The following is a 15811-nucleotide window of genomic DNA, read 5'->3' as shown; positions in this document are numbered from 1 at the left end:
GTCTATGCCAGAGCTGGCCATGGGCTGGAACCACAGAGAGCTTAGTCAAAGCATAGATGGCCCTACTCTATCCAAGACTTGCAGAATGAGGACCCCTGGGGTGGGTCCAAGAACCTGAAGCCCAGCCCTAGCCCCAGGAAGGCATTTAGGAATTGCTGGTGTAGTCGACTCTCCTTATTCTACACGGAAGGAAACTGAAGCAGAGAAGCACGAAAAAATTTCAAAGAGAAGAGGAAGTAAGTCCTATGTAGGACTCTCTTCTGGGTCCCAAATCAGAGCTCTTTCCCCTGCGCTGCACTATTTCATTGAAGTCAAAATTGAGTCCTGTCAGAACTTGACACTTTCTGGGTCCTCAGTTGATCAAGGGCATAAAGAACTTGTAGGAGGAGTTGCCATTCTCAGTGCAAGTTTAGCAGAAGGAACAGACGAAGGCAGGGGAATGAAGCAAAGCTCATTTTCACTCACAAATGGCGTTGTTAGGAGGAAGGAAATTGGATGCAGTTGATTTCAAAGTCAACAACTTTTGTGAGGCAGTAGCCTATTTGTTTTACCTTTCATGCCCAGTGCTGTTCGCAGGCTGGAATCAGTTGGTAGGCTGGCAGTCTGGGGATGAAGGAAAAGGACAAAAAGTGGATTCTCATGATGCTTCTCACAATAATGTTACATCTATCAACCGTACAAATGCTTTTTTTTTCCGTTAATAAAGTTGGGATTGAATCCGTGTAATTCTAGCATCTAACAGCTCTCCTTCAGAAAGGTCAACCAAATAAGACGAAAGAAAGTTGCCAAGCTTTAGGAGAGGCATGTCCATGGTAAGGCGAACAGAAAGTGAAAGTGAAGTAAGGTACCATCCACAGAAAACAGAACTCAGAGCTGGCCCTAAGATGGGTCCTCACTAATGGTTACCCAGGTGAGCTGGGTGACCGCTCTGCAGACCAAAATGTCCCTCGGACACCAAGTCAGGCCCTGGAGACATCTCCGGTTTCACAGGAGGGTAGGATCAATAGATAAACCTCAGTGAACTCTGTGATGAGGTGAGGTAGCTGTTCTCCCCACTACAAACAAGTCAATGAATAAAGGTACCAATGCCCTTTGGCAAGAACCTACCCACACTTGTGGACTATTGACTCCTGTGATACCCAGAAGCAGAAGAGGGAAACAGAAGTGGAACTTGGAATCAGACATCATTGCTCTACCATTTACCAGCAATCAGCACTAGCTTTGCAGCCTTGGGCAAGATACAAGACCTCTCGGGGCTTCAGTTTCCTCCCCTTTCAATAATTCTGCCCAAGTTTATTTGCCTCATAGATTCATTTTGAAGTTCAAATGTGATAATAAATGTGAAAATACTCTGTGCGTTTTTAGCTGCTTCCATCATGCTTAACATTGTCATCAATAATAATAATTTCTAGAATGTCTTTTCAGAAACTGTACCCACCTAGGCAGTGGAGGACTAGGGTTCCATTCCAACAGGACCACTTCCCACTGTGCCATGAAATAGCATGGTCAGGCACCCTCCAGCACTGATCTTTTCAGAGCAAGTGTATGTGAGCTCTTGGTACACTTCCCAAAGGCCATAGAGCCCAGAGGATAAGAGCTTGGGCTCTACAGGTAGGTAATCCTGCCTCTGAGGTTTGCTCTCTCCCTTCCTAGCTATGTCACTTGAGCCAGTTGCCTGACGTCTCTAGCCCACAGGACTCCCGCTGTGAGATGAGGACAGTAATGGTACCTAGTGCAGAATGCTCTGAGATCAAACATGGAAAACACTTTGCACTGTGCTGGGCATGGAGTAAGTGCTTGGTACATGGTATCCATTTATTATTGTTGTTGATAATCCAGAGGGTTCTTTGTGAAATGTGCACCTTGCCCTCTCCCTCAATTAAAACATAGGGATCAGCTGGTGTGTGCACAGCAGTGCTAGGCATTGCCCCTCAGAGAGGAGTCCAGTGGGGAAGGATTAGGGATGAGGTCTTGTCTGTGCTTCACCGAGACATGCAGATTGGCACGCGGCAGAAGTAGCCTGAGGTGGTGACTCTGGGCTGTCACAATGATGAGGACATTTGTGCTGCTGGGCATCCTTGGAGGCAGTGGAAGGCTGAGACACAGTTTAGAACTGGGTGACTCTCAAACAATGGTGTTCTGAGTCTCTGGTTTCCTTCTGTTACCTCACCTGTGTAAGACGTGAAGTCATCGCATCATTCCTCCCCCTTTATGAACCACTTTGGGTGCCAACACAATTTGCTCTCTGGTTCCTTTCAAAATTAAATGGACCCTACCCAATTGTGCTCTTGGAGCTAAGGAACACCTGATTCATGTATGTAATGCTCTCTTGATTGATTGATTGAAGTGCATCTACTCTTTTTGATCATTCCACATCAAAAACATGCTGGGGTCTCCAAAATTTAAAGGAAGTATGTGAATTCAGTAAATGCCTGTTTCTATTTTCAAAAGGTATTTTGAAATTCCAGAACTGCTTTAGCGCTGCCAGGTGAGGTCAGGAAGTATGGGTTCTGGTCACTTCCTCTGTTACTTATTACTGTGAAACCTTGAGCAAATGAAACTGTCTCTCTAGATTTTAATTTTTCTCTTGATTAAAAAAAGGGAATCAGAGGAGATAATTTTGAATTCCTTTCAAATCTAAAACATTCAGACTTTTGAATCCTTTTGCTGTTCTTTGGCTTTTTAAGACCATACCACAAGTAATCCACAAGGGGGCAGCATAAGCCAGCCGCTACTTAGGAAAGGAAAGAAACTTCTCTGAAGGCTTGAAGTTCTGACTTTTAAAATTCTAGGTTGTGTTAAGATTGTATCATTGAATTGACTTATTTCAAAACTAAATTTGTTTTAAAAGTAGAGACCGATGAGTCCCAGTGTCTATGCATTCAGTGATGAGTCAACATATGTAATATGAGTTTTAAAATGTACCCACTAAGAAGATAGTGCTCTTATTTCCAAGTGATTTCTGGCACGAAACCCATTGGTTAGAGAGTTCACATTTTCAAATAGGATTTTAATATGCTCTTTTTCTTTTCTCTCAGAGAGGTTACCATCATGATTTTTTGAGTCATTCCAAGTTGAGTTGAGTTCAAATTTCCTTTTATTGTCCGTGTTACCTTGGATGAGTGATTTAAACTTTCAGCCTCAGTTTATACATCTGTAAAATGGGTTTTGTAAGCATTAAAGTGAAATAATTTACATGAAGTGCTCATCACTATGCCAGGCCTGTGATAGTGCTCAGTAAACTGATTCTGAGAGGGAAGTTCTAGGAGTTTTGAAGCACATTTCTGTTAATGGGCTGGAAACGGGCAATATTCAAAACAGATTCTTAAAAGATTTTCTACCCTAAAAATTCAGTGCCATTCCAGAATTGCACAAAGCACATGGTTTTATTTGAGTAAGAGAGTGGGGTCCAGTGTACTCCCTCAGGTATAAAACCACCTTGAAGGGAAGTCTCTCAACACCCTAGGGTGTGAAGGTCTGAAGGTTTTCAAAATTGTACTCAGATAGAACACATTTAATTCCCTGACTCCATGGGCATTGTTTCTGCGTGTGGACTCACTTACCAGTAGTCAGCAAACGTTTTCTGTGAAGGGCCAGATAATACATCTTCAGGCCTTACAAGCCGTGCTGTCTCTGTCATAGCTACTCAACCCTGCCCTAACACTGCAGGAGCAGCCGGAGATAACACACGTGCAAATGGTGTCTCTAGGCTTCAATAACACTGTACTGATGGACAATGAAATACAAAGTACCTGCAGTTTTCATGTGTTATGAGTTCTTCTGCTTCTTTTGATTTTTCCCCAACCATTTAAAAATCTAAAAAGGATTCTTGGCTCTGAGGCTGTGCAAAAACAGGCTAAGGCTGGATTTGGCCCCTAGGCTGTCATTTGCAGCCCTTGATCTATACCATACAGATACCGGATGTGTTCTTTAGAAAGGGCAGATGTGAATTTATTTGGATAGGTTTGTTTTCCTGAGTGTACACTGAACATTGCCCCCTACCCTACTAGATGAGAAGTCCTCTGAAGGGAAAAGATGGTGTTTTCATGCCGTACTGTTAACATTTAAACTTTATTTTTCATGTTACGAAATAAATACATGCTCTTGTAAAATAAAAAGTTAAAACCCTATAAAGTTGAAGTTCCTTGTATTCCAAACATTCCACCCAGCCCCCGCCCCAAATGATTGAGATGAAGAGATAATACTGTAACAGTTTGGGCTATATCCTGTCAGGTCATTTTTTTGTTCTTAATAGCGTAGTCACATCTATTATTATTTTTCAATAATAGCATTTCAAAAATGCTCAAATTGTTTACAAAATCATTCTCTCTATAGTCTTTTAAAACTTGCTTTAAAGTTCATTCAACATTTTTGTTCAACAAGTCTTTACTGCAAAGCTACTATGTGTCATGCATAGATTAGATTGAACTATATGAAATGGCTGATATTTAAACTAATTTTTAAAAACTTTCTATTTTGAAATAATTGTAGACTTCCACAAACTTGCAAAAATAGTACAGAGAGAGCTACACATTCCTCCAGCTTCCCTCAGTGGCAACATCTTACACTATTACGGTACATTATCAAAATGAAGAAATTTACATCAGTACAATACAATTAACTAGACTACAAATTCTACTTGGATTTCACCAGTTTTTATATGCACTCATTATTTAAAAAAACAAACCGTTTTTGAGCTTTAAAAATGACTAATATATATATCCTGTTACATCTTCATACCTCAGTACTCTTAGATCTTAGGAGGTGTCTTTTTCTAATAGCACCACAAAACCCTTCTTTGGCTGCGGGTGAATGAGTTTCTAACAGCTATCTTCAAAGTTTCACTTAGAATGTCACTGTGGCCTTGCTTCAGATAAATGACACACCCCTAACAGTTTACCCTTGACTAAGTCATCCTGCAGAGTTTCCAGTAATTAACACATGATACACGGAATATTTTAAAGTTTTCACATTTGAGAAAATTAGAAATCATACAAAAGTATTAATTAAAAAAATTGAATTGCCTACGATATTTCCACTCAAAGTCAGGCGTATTTAGCCTGGATTTCTTTTTAGTTTTCTTTGGGGAACAAGAGGTATGCATGTGTTTGTATATATATGTTGAAGTATTTACATGTTCATTCCCTACACTAAGTATAGCTTTATATCCTTAAAAAAATTACTATGTAATGATAATTTTCTCAGGTCATTCAAATACTTTGTAAAAAGTTATCCAGAGATATAAAGGTTAAAAAAGACATAGGAGATCAGTTGGTGAAATAGCAGCATTTTCAGATGAATAAACTGTGGCTCAGAGAGAGGAAATGTCTTGCCCAAGGTCACAGAGCCAGGAAGTCTGGGGGGAAATACTTAGTGGGGTAAAGCATGAGGGAGGCAGACTGGCAGCCTCACTGTGCTCTGAGGTCTGGGGTTAATTTTTTACAGAAATTCCATTTTTCAGAGTACCCATGTATACCCAGAACTCAAGAGCCTAAAATTAAACCAGCAAGCCAATTTACTAATTTACAGTGAGAACTCTAGCTGCCAAGGGGTCCCTATTTTGGTTTTTTTTTTTTTTTTAATGTAAATACATTCTCACCTTGTAGGAAAATCTGATATTCATCAGAAGCATTGGTGAGTGCATGGACCTGGGAAAAGCATGGTTAATCTTAAGATTCTTTTGTTGTTGTTCTTGCAATTTAACTAATTTTTTTTAAAGATAGATACTACACCTACATGACAAAACTACAAAGTGTACAAAAAACTTTTAAATAAAAAGGCAATCTTCCTTTCATCCCATGTGCCCATCCCCAGAGCCACTTTTGTCTTGGAAGATCTTAGAGGCCAGTGTCTCTGTGTTAGTTTTCTGTTGCTGTTATTACAAATTACCTGAACGGTAGTGGCTTAAAATAGCACAGATTAATCTTACAGTTCTGGAGGTCAGAAGTCCTAGAATCAAGGGGTTGGTAGGGCTGTATTCCTTCTGAATTGTCTGGGGGGGGGGGAATCAATTTCCTCGCCTTTTCCAGCTTTGGGGTGTCACTTGCTTTCTTTGGCTTTCAGCCCATTACCTCCATCTTTAAGTCAGCAACATAGGATCTTCAAATCTCTCTTTCTCTCTGACCTCTTCTTCCATCCTCACCTACCCAGCTTTGACATTTTGGCCTCCCTCTTATAAGGATCCTTGTGATTGCATTGGGCCCACTGGATAATGCAGGATAATCTTCCCATCTCAAGAGCCTTCACTTGATCGCATTGCAAAGTCTCTTTTGCCATACATATACATATCACAAATTCTGAAGATTAGACATGGACACCTTTGGGTTTCATTACTTTGTCTACCATAGTCTCCAAGTGACTCATTCTTCCTCTCTTGACCAGGCTAAAAATGTATTATTAGTGGTAAAACACTTATTGATAATTTGTTCAAATACACCTCCATACTAACATGTACATGTTGGAATATATCCCTCCAGAATAAATGTTGCAAGGATTCAATTTAATTAAATGTAAACAGAAGCTCTCATTTTCCCCACTCCCAGTGGATGGCCTTGCACAGTCAAGGTGAGCGCTGAGCCCTCTCTGGAGACCACGGCTCTGGACCATCACTTTTCTAGATTCAGTGCAAATCATTATACTGAGCATTCCTTCTTGCCTCAGTGGGACATGCTATTTACATGGTACAATTATGCTCGAACTCCAGTATAATAAGGTTGTTAAGAGCATAGGTGTTGATGTCAGTCAGACAGGTTCAAATTCTAGCTCCACCACCTACGACCTATTTGACCTTCATCACATTGCTCAACCCTCCGAACCTTAGTTTTTTCAGTGGCAATATGGGCTGACGCCTGCCCCATAGGGCTGTTCCTGAGGATTAAATGTTCAGTGGAATGCTAGTAATAATATATTAGATTAATGCTCTTTTGAGCTTAATGCCAGGCCTTTCGATTCCATTTAGTCATCTTATGTGTGCTCAGCACCCATTTCCTTATTCTTTCTTAGGCTGGTTTCCCCCATGGAAGGCCACTCTCATTCTTCATATGTCAATTTCCTTTAACACCTGTATCTGTTTCCCAGGGCTCCGGTAACAATTATCACAAACAAGGTGGCTTAAAACAAGAGAAAGTTATTCTCTCACAGTTCTGGAGGCTAGCAGTCTGAAATCCAGGTGTCAGCAGAGCCTTACTCTCTCTGAAGGCTCTAGAGGAGAATACTTCCTTGCCTCTTCCAGCTTCGGGTGCCGCAGGGATTCCTTGATTTATGACAGCATCACTCCCATCTCTGCCTCCGTGTTCACATGACCTTCTCTGTGTGTGGCTCTGTGTGTCCTCTTCTGTTCCTGTAAAGGTACCAGCCATTGGATTTAGGATCATCCTAAATCTAGGATTATTTCATCTTAAGATCCTTAACTAATTACGTCTGTAGAGACCCTATTTCTAAATAAGGTTGCAATCTGAGGTTCTACTTGGACGTGATTTGCGGGGGGTGGGCGTGGGGACAATATTCAACCCACTACAATTCCTCTCTCACAGAAGTGCTTTTCTTGCAAGTTCTGGGAGGCTCTGCCTTTGCCTGAATGTGCTCATAGCAGCGTTCAGGGCCTTGAGAACGTAATGGCCAGCAGAACACAGAGGACATGAAAACCAATAGCCTGGACTTGTCTAACTCCTATCCCCCGGCCGCAGGCATTGCTACTTTTCACAAGGAAGAAAAGCCAACCACCAGTGTGTATTTCTTGTTGCTCTTTGGTGTATAACACTGCAGCCCTATGAGTACTTCCATTTGGGCTTCTGGCATTTTCAGAAGAAGGAGGAGGAGAAGGAGAAGAAAAAGTGCTGTCTGGTATCACTCAGCAGGGTTTGTGTTTGCAAAATGTGTCTCCCTTTAGACGACTCCCATTTAAAATACAGATTAGCTCTGACAGAAATGACCCAGGCTGGCTTTTCTCTTTGATGGTTTCAATTTCAGGCTTACCCATCACAAATGATTGTGATACAGCAGGATTTTGACAGAACAGGGTAGGAATTTTGAATACTTTCCTGCAGTTTCCAGCTCTAGGGGATAATAGCTGAGAGAAAAACAACATTAACTAAGTTGTAGGATATGAAAACATGCTGAATTTCCCCCTCTGAGTTTTATGCTCCTAGGCATTCAACAAGTCACTTTCCCTGTAGAACAAGTAAGCTCTCTTGTACCAAATTATGAGCCTTACAAAACCTGTCACGTTTCTCCTTTTGCCTTGAGTGCAGAGAAGCTTGGGGGAAACAGCGATCAATTTCAATAATTATTACCCTAGCTATGTGTTACATTCGGGCCTCCTCTGTGTGTGGCTTTGTGTTCTGCTTCTGTGGGAAGGTTTTATTGCACATATGACGTTGCATCCCTCCTGGACATTCTCCCCTGCCCTGGCCCCGGGACACTGCTCTCACTCGCTGCTCCCTGCCCTGTTTCTTCTTCCTTCTCCTCCACCTCCTCTGCCTACCTTTTAAGTGCTAGGGTTTCTCAGGATTCCTGCTCCTCTCTTTCTCTGGACATGTAGCCCTTGGGTTTCTTACACACTCTGAGGTTTTTATCTGCTGCCTGGATCCTGATGACTCCCAAATCAGTATCTCCAGCTCCAACCTTTTCCCGAGTTTGATTCAGAGTCAAATCAGTCAACTGCTTATTACGCAAATAGGGTTTGCAATGTCCCTCTGGTACCTGACACTCAGTGACTCTAAATCTGAGCTCCTTGCCTTTCTGTCCCCTGCCTTGCTACGTCTGCTCTTCCCAGTCCTAGGGGACAGCTCAGGCAATGGCCCACTTTCGCAAGGAGGAAACTTCAAGTTATCTAAGACTCAGCTCTTTCTCACCCCACCTTCAATGTCCGTATCCTCTTGATCTCCCTCCTAAGCATTTCTGGAATCTGTCTCTCTCCCTTCACTTCCAGCTCTGAATTTCAGACCTGGAATCAGATAGATAGTAATCTCTTCTTGGCTCTTCTCTTATCCTCCTAACTAGATCATAACCTGCTTGAAACGTTTCTGTGGTTTCCCACTGCTTACAGAACTAAAGGGAGACTTAGCAGCATGAAACAAAAGGCCTTCCGTGATTGGTTCCTGCCCATCTCCATGCCATCCCCTGCCACCCCCCACTTCTCGTTTTACACCTTCACAGACGCTTGCCAGTTGAATGGGAACCATCCTGTTTCATGTTTCCATAGCTTTGCTGATGTTCTTCTACCTAAAATGCCTTTACCATCTTGCTTTGTTCATTGTTACACAACCTTAACTCAGTTCAGGTGTTAACTCGTTCAACAAACATTTACTGAGCACCAAGTATGTGCCAGGCAGTGTTGGAGTCCCACTGTTGGGCGGGCACGGAGGGACAGTGTCTTCATGGAGCTTAATTCTGATAGCACTCACTGAACTACCGTGGGGCTAAGTGCCTCTCCCTCTGCCCACCCTCCCCAGCAGGCTGTCCATCCTGCATCCTTACCTTTGGCCTGTTAGGCTGAAATAAGCTTCTGGTCTCCCTCCTCTAGTGTACTGTAAATTTCATGAGGGTGGGACCATACCATATTCATCTCTGCATTCTTGGTGCCCAGAACTGTGCTTAGTACTTGGTATATTCTCAGTATGGTTCCCTTGTTGAACTCAGCTATCAGTTATAAATCCATGACTCCGTGTCTCAGCTTAAATTTCACATTCTCAAGGATGTGACCCTCTAGAACCGCTCAGCCATCCTTATGATGTACCTCTGACACCTTATACTATTTCTTCCCAGAATTTTGCACAATTGCTTTTTTTCAACTATTTACATTATTTGTTTAAATTTGGTTTTCTGTACTAAGTTGTAAACTCCATCGAGAAGGTCGATGGTACAGCTAGAATAGTGCATGGCCTATAATAAATGCTTAATAAATATTTGTTAACTGATAGACTGACAGGTTTTCTTGCTGGAGAAAAGTCCTGAATACATTACCGGGGCTTAAAGAAAATTTAGATTCAATTGCCTGCTGGCCTAATGCCTCACTCTACCCATCTGTAAAATGGAGATGCTCCTGTGGGATAATACTGGACAGCAGATGAGCTTTAGATAAAAACATACCAAAACAAATGGGCATAAATAAATTATGCAAAAAAAGAAAAGTTGGGATTAAAAGATTAAACACATCAACTGAAGTGTCTATTTCAGGATGTGGCATTTTATTCTCCCACAGGAAATATAAACATTATCTTCTCTTTCTCCTTCCCAGCATCTGAGACGCCATTTCTTGTGCCAAATGGATTTGAATCAGAACAGGTAAAAATTTTTGTGAAGTATTTTGAAGTATATGACCTACAGTTTTAAAATCCACAATAAAGGTTTGTGGAAATGGACTGGGGAAGCAGATCTGTCTAAGGGCAAAATACATTGCAACTGTTATGAAACAGTGAAGGAATTTGTAGACTTGTACTCTTGGCAGAAATAATGTTGATATCGTTACTTCTATATGTGCAGACGCTTTGAAAAGAGAAAAGAAGGATAAACCAAAACATTGAAATTATTATGTGGTCCCTCTGCTGCCCCAGAATTAGTGACATTCTACAGAATCAACACCTGTCACCAGCGTTCCTCTTATTTTCTGAGCGTATCCTTCATTCCTTTGTAGTATTATGAAAGTGATTCAAGCTGCTTCATGTAAAACCGTCAGGTAGTCTAGACAACGTATAAGGGAAAAGTGAAGCTCTCATTCATTCTTCCTTCTTCCCCCCCTCTCTCCTCAGAGAGAGATTATTGCCCTGCCTCTGCTGCCTTGTAAGAGAAGGGATAGGAAGCTGAGGGGATGGAGCCTGGCCTGGCCAATGGGAGATGGTGTAGCCCCCAGGGAACAAGATGCTGCCTGTAGAGCGGTGATCCTCAGACTATTTGGTGTCAGGACCCCTTTATATTCGTAAAAATTAAAACTGAGAAGTTAAAAACAAGGTGAATTCATTTAAAAAAGTATAACAAACCCATTAGATGTTAACATAAATAATACTTTATGAAAAATAACTACATTTTCCTGAATGAAAAAATATAAGTGAGAAAAGTGGCATTGGTTTACATTTTTGCAAGTCTCATTAATGTCTGTCTCAATAGGAGATAGAGGTTCTCGTATCTTGCATATTATGTTATCAGAGCACTGACACCTTCACATCACATGTCACATAACCGTAACCTCTGGGAAACTTCACTGTACGTCTCGTGAAAGAATGACAGTAAAAATGGCAAATAATGTGTCCTGAAAATCATTTTGATCTCATGGGGGGGTCCCCTGGCTACACTTTGAGAACCACCACTGCAGAAAATTTGAAATTGAGTTCCACTTTCTCTTTCATCTTATTGCCTCTAGAAGTCTAAGTCAGCCAGGAAAAGAACTAACACACAGGTGTAGGTAGAGCTGAAAGGATTTAGGTGATGGCCAGTAAAGAGATTTGACAGTGGAGGCCACAGCTTACAGGACAGTTATTTTTTTTTAATCTTCACACCCCACAGCCCAGCTGCCTGGTGTTTAAGACTTAGGAAAATTTGAGGGAAGGGTCTGGGTAAAATGTTTCAGATTTTCCACTTTTTTTTTTTTTTTTTTAAGTCTAATTCGTAAGGCTGGCTTTGTTTTGATCTTGAGACACATTGGGCAAAAGGTGGTGAGCTGCAGTGAAGCTGCCGGTCACTGGATGGTGTGCTAGTGATAGGAAACTCACGGGAGGATGCTGTTCGGAAATGAGTGACCCGGTCGCCTTCCCTGTGTCTCACCAGATAAAAATGACCAACAACTACAACCTGCTCAAGATCATTGCTCCCTCCCTGGGATTTGTGCTGTTGGCATTGCTTCTGGCATTTTTCCTTCGAGGTAAGGAGGGCAGGACCAGGTGGGATGAAGCCCTTCAGAACTTTGGAAACTCCAGGGGGTATCTGGGAGTGGATGGATTCTGCTTCCTGCCCGTTTTCCCCATTCCTTAGAGTCCCACTTCTGTCATTGCCCTCATCATCCCCATCAAGGAGGTTAGAGGTAAACTCATTCTCCCTAAGATGCTAAAGGCTTTGAGCGTCATCCCCCTGACAGAGTTTATATTTTGGGAAAGAAAAGTAAAAGAAGAGCACCTTTATTTATTGGACACTTATTCTGTGCCAGTCCTGATGCTATATTCTTTTTTTTAATTTATTTTATCTATCTATTTATTTATTTATTTAGGCTGCGTTGGGTCTTCACTGCTGTGCGGGGGCATTCCCTATTTGCGGCGAGTGGGGGCTACTCTCTGTTGCGGTGCACAGGCTTCTCATTGTGGTAGATTCTCTTGCTGCGAAGCACGGGCTCTAGGTGCATGGGCTTCAGTAGTTGTGGCTCACGGGCTCTAGAGCACAGGCTCAGTAGTTGTGGCTCACGGGCTTAGTTGCTCCATGGCACGTGGGATCTTTCCGGACCAGGGATCCAACCTGTGTCCCCTGCATTGGCAGGCGGATTCTTAACCACTGTGCCACCAGGGAAGTCCCATGATGCTATATTCTTGACATATCTAACTCGTTTCATGCTCCTGACTGCCTTAAGTGGGAAGTACTATTCTTATCACTGTCTTGGGGTGGAGGAAACCCTGACCCAGCCTCTTCCTCTGGCTAGGAATGCCCCAGGAAGAGAGCCGTGAATCACCCCGGTCTTCTTATTGGTTCCCTTAAAGTAAAACTTCTTAACCTAGGGTCCACAGATGGACCTCAGGGGACCAGTGAATCCCTTAAAATCGTGTGCAAAAGCACTTGTACATTCATATCTGCAGTTTTCAGAGGACAGGGTCCATAGCTGTCATTAGATTCTTGAGCTGGTCCATGACCTTGTATCTGCCCTCCCCTGCCTTCAAAAAAAAAAAAAAGTTTTAAAACATTGCAAAAAGAAATCATGAACCGGGGTTTATAGTTTTCATGCCAGGTACAGGCACGTAGCACCTGGTCCTGTAAAAATGGGGAAAAAATTGTTCTGTAGTCATTAACAGAAACTGGTAGTAAGTGAGGAGCTCTGACTAGTAGTAACCATCTCAGCCTGTTTGAGCAACAGTGAAAGTCGTGTGTCTCCACATCTATCCCTAGTGAACACTGCAAAAGGAAATTTGGAGCTTAGTGGAAGTTTGCCATTAACCTTCATACAAAGGCATGTTACAGTTTGGGAAATTATGGGTACGTGTCCTAAGGAAGTGTTTTAAAACCCAAGTGAGTTACTTGAATTCAAATAACTCAAGAATAAAGCAGCTTAGGGAATTCCCTGGCACTCCAGTGGTTAGGACTTTCACTGCCGGGGCCTGGGTTCAATCCCTGGTCGGGGAACTAAGATTCCTCAAGCTTCACAGCCTGGCCAAAAAAAAAAAGAATAAAGCAGCTTAACACCATTGCCCACGATGTTGGAACAACTCTGTGACTGACAAGCAGTAACTAGGGGCCTAAAGAAGCAATCATGTGATCTGGGGAAAGGAGTGGCTTTCTCTACCAAATCCAGTTCCTAAGTTCCCACCTTTGGACCACCTCTCCTCTTCATAATATTGCTCCGTCCTTTCCCCAGCATTTCACAAAAGCACAGCTACTCTGCTTCTAACCTGGCCTTGTCTTTTCAGGGAAAGTCATGGAAACCAATTGTGTCCAGAAACACACCAGGTAATTCATCTTGCATGACTGACTGTTGTAATGATTGTACAAGCTGTTACAAATGATTAGATACTACTCAGTGGTTTAATGACTTCTGTTTGTATTCTGATTAAATACATGGTTGGAGAAATGTGGCATTAGAGGTAGAAAAGATGTGGCGATTCAGCTCACGTTAACCTCTGTCTTGGTTAACACTGTGATATTTATCCAAAATGCAAATACAGTGGCAGGTTGCATTAACAGAAGTATGACATGCAAAAGAAAGAAGGTGATATGTCATTCTACCCATTATTTGTTCCACTCTGGGTGACTCACTTTAAAAGGTCATTGTTAAACTGGAGTTCACTGAGAGGAGAGTTGGCAGTATGGAAAATGAAAAAACATGTATAGTATCATTCCTGGGATCTAATTCCTCTGGCAAATTAGACCATGGGAGCAGTTTTTTGTTTTGTTTTTTAAATAATTTGAAGAGTCTCTGGAAAGGGATTTTGGATATCTGTCCTGTTATATAGCTTTTTGGTAAAGAAATGAAAAGATTTGGTGTAAACTGTGATGAAGACCTTGCTTTCACTTAATAATTGCATCAATACCACAATATCTATGTTAACAAGTAAATATTAACAAGTAGGGAAACTGAAGGTTAGCAAGGTAACTTTTCAAAGTCATACTTGGAGATCCTCTTGGTAAATAAATACATTTAGATCATGATTTTATACTTTGCTAATACAGAAACTTTAAATCCCCTTATTATAATAGATTGGCAAAAGCCCTTTATCCCCTGTGGCCTCAGTTTTCCCATCTGTGAAATGTGAGGCTTGGACTGGATGGACCCTGAGCCCTTTTAACTCTAACAGCCCTTGATTAGTTGTTTTATAATCTAGCAGCATCCATTCATTCCTGGTCTTGGTGTTTCTCATCACATCAGCCTCTCTTCTCTCTTTACAGGCTAGACAGTGTTGGAGAAGGTAAAAATGTCCTTGACGGAAGAGAAGATGAAGACGGTCTTTTCACACTCTAAAGTGCCCCTTTCTCTTAGGATTGAGGATGAGGATATGATGTGTGAATTATCAAAATAAGTCTTAGAATGTTTTGTTGTTTGTTTTTTATTTAAAAAAAAAACCCTCTGTTGCCTTGGTGTCACTGATCCAGTCTTGCCTTAGTTTCACAAGTGAAAGTTACCTTAGAGACCACACCTTCTCATGGTTTAATCTCTGTAGCATTACTGCTAAGTGATCTTCCACAGTATAACTGAACACCTTCAGTGATGGTGAACTCACTATCACACCCAAGGAAGTCCATTCAATCTCAGGGCACTTCTGAGACTTAGAAATATTTAGAACAAAGTCTGTGTCCAGATAGCATCTGCCTGCTGGTCCTAGCTGAACTCCTTGTGCTTACACAGAACAGGTCTAAACTCTCTTCTACCTGGTAGCAGTGCTCCAGATACCGAAAGGAGAGCCTCATGTTTCTCTAAATTGCCTTGTTTCTGGGACATGATTTCTGGTCCCTTCCCTACCGTAGTTGCCTTTGCCTTGCATGCATTTGTATCTCTCCTTTTATGCCCAGCTTTAAGAATTCAGTGCCCCAGGGCTTCCCTGGTGGCGCAGTGGTTGAGAATCCGCCTGCCAATGCAGGGGACACGGGTTCGAGCCCTGGTCTGGGAAGATCCCACATGCCGCGGAGCGGCTGGGCCCGTGAGCCACAACTACTGAGCCTACGCGTCTGGAGCCTGTGCTCCGCAACAAGAGAGGCCGCGATAGTGAGAGGCCCGCGCACCGCGATGAAGAGTGGCCCCCGCTTGCCACAACTGGAGAAAGCCCTCGCACAGAAACGAAGACCCAACACAGCCATAAATAAAATAAATTAAAAAAAAAAAAAAAAAGATGGCTAGCAGGACATCAGAGCCGTTTGAAAAAAAGAATTCAGTGCCCCGCTCTGGGTATGGTATGGGCATCCCTGCGTTATTAATTGTCATCAATAACATATTGATGATATATTATGTATTGATTGTCATCAATAATGCAGGAAACGACATGGAATCACACCATCATTTTGACTCACCTCTAAAACGTCGAGGTTTTCTATTATTTTCTGTTCACACCTGAGTATCTTTAGAGGTGACCATAGTGTCACATCTTAATTCTTGCTTGGGGAATTTAATGTTGGAAACAGCCAAGAGTTC

At 42.1% G+C, this 15811-nt stretch overlaps 1 protein-coding gene across 1 annotated transcript in view; it reads left to right on the top strand.

Annotated features, from left to right (window-relative positions):
- The window catches only part of TIMD4 (T cell immunoglobulin and mucin domain containing 4), a 34750-nt gene extending 19510 nt beyond the window's left edge, over window positions 1-15240 (top strand). Inside the window, exons 6-9 of the mRNA XM_036847861.1 lie at window positions 10238-10284; window positions 11761-11854; window positions 13599-13638; window positions 14575-15240. Of these exons, the coding sequence (XP_036703756.1) occupies window positions 10238-10284; window positions 11761-11854; window positions 13599-13638; window positions 14575-14647 (254 nt within the window). The 3' untranslated portion in view covers window positions 14648-15240. The remainder of the gene's footprint in view (window positions 1-10237; window positions 10285-11760; window positions 11855-13598; window positions 13639-14574) is intronic.
- Window positions 15241-15811: the final 571 nt, after the last annotated feature.

This window comes from Balaenoptera musculus, chromosome 3 (assembly GCF_009873245.2).
Source record: "Balaenoptera musculus isolate JJ_BM4_2016_0621 chromosome 3, mBalMus1.pri.v3, whole genome shotgun sequence".
Classification (NCBI taxonomy): domain Eukaryota; kingdom Metazoa; phylum Chordata; class Mammalia; order Artiodactyla; family Balaenopteridae; genus Balaenoptera; species Balaenoptera musculus.
The sequence above is the reverse complement of the archived record's forward strand: the minus strand, read 5'-3'. Positions and strand labels throughout refer to the sequence as shown.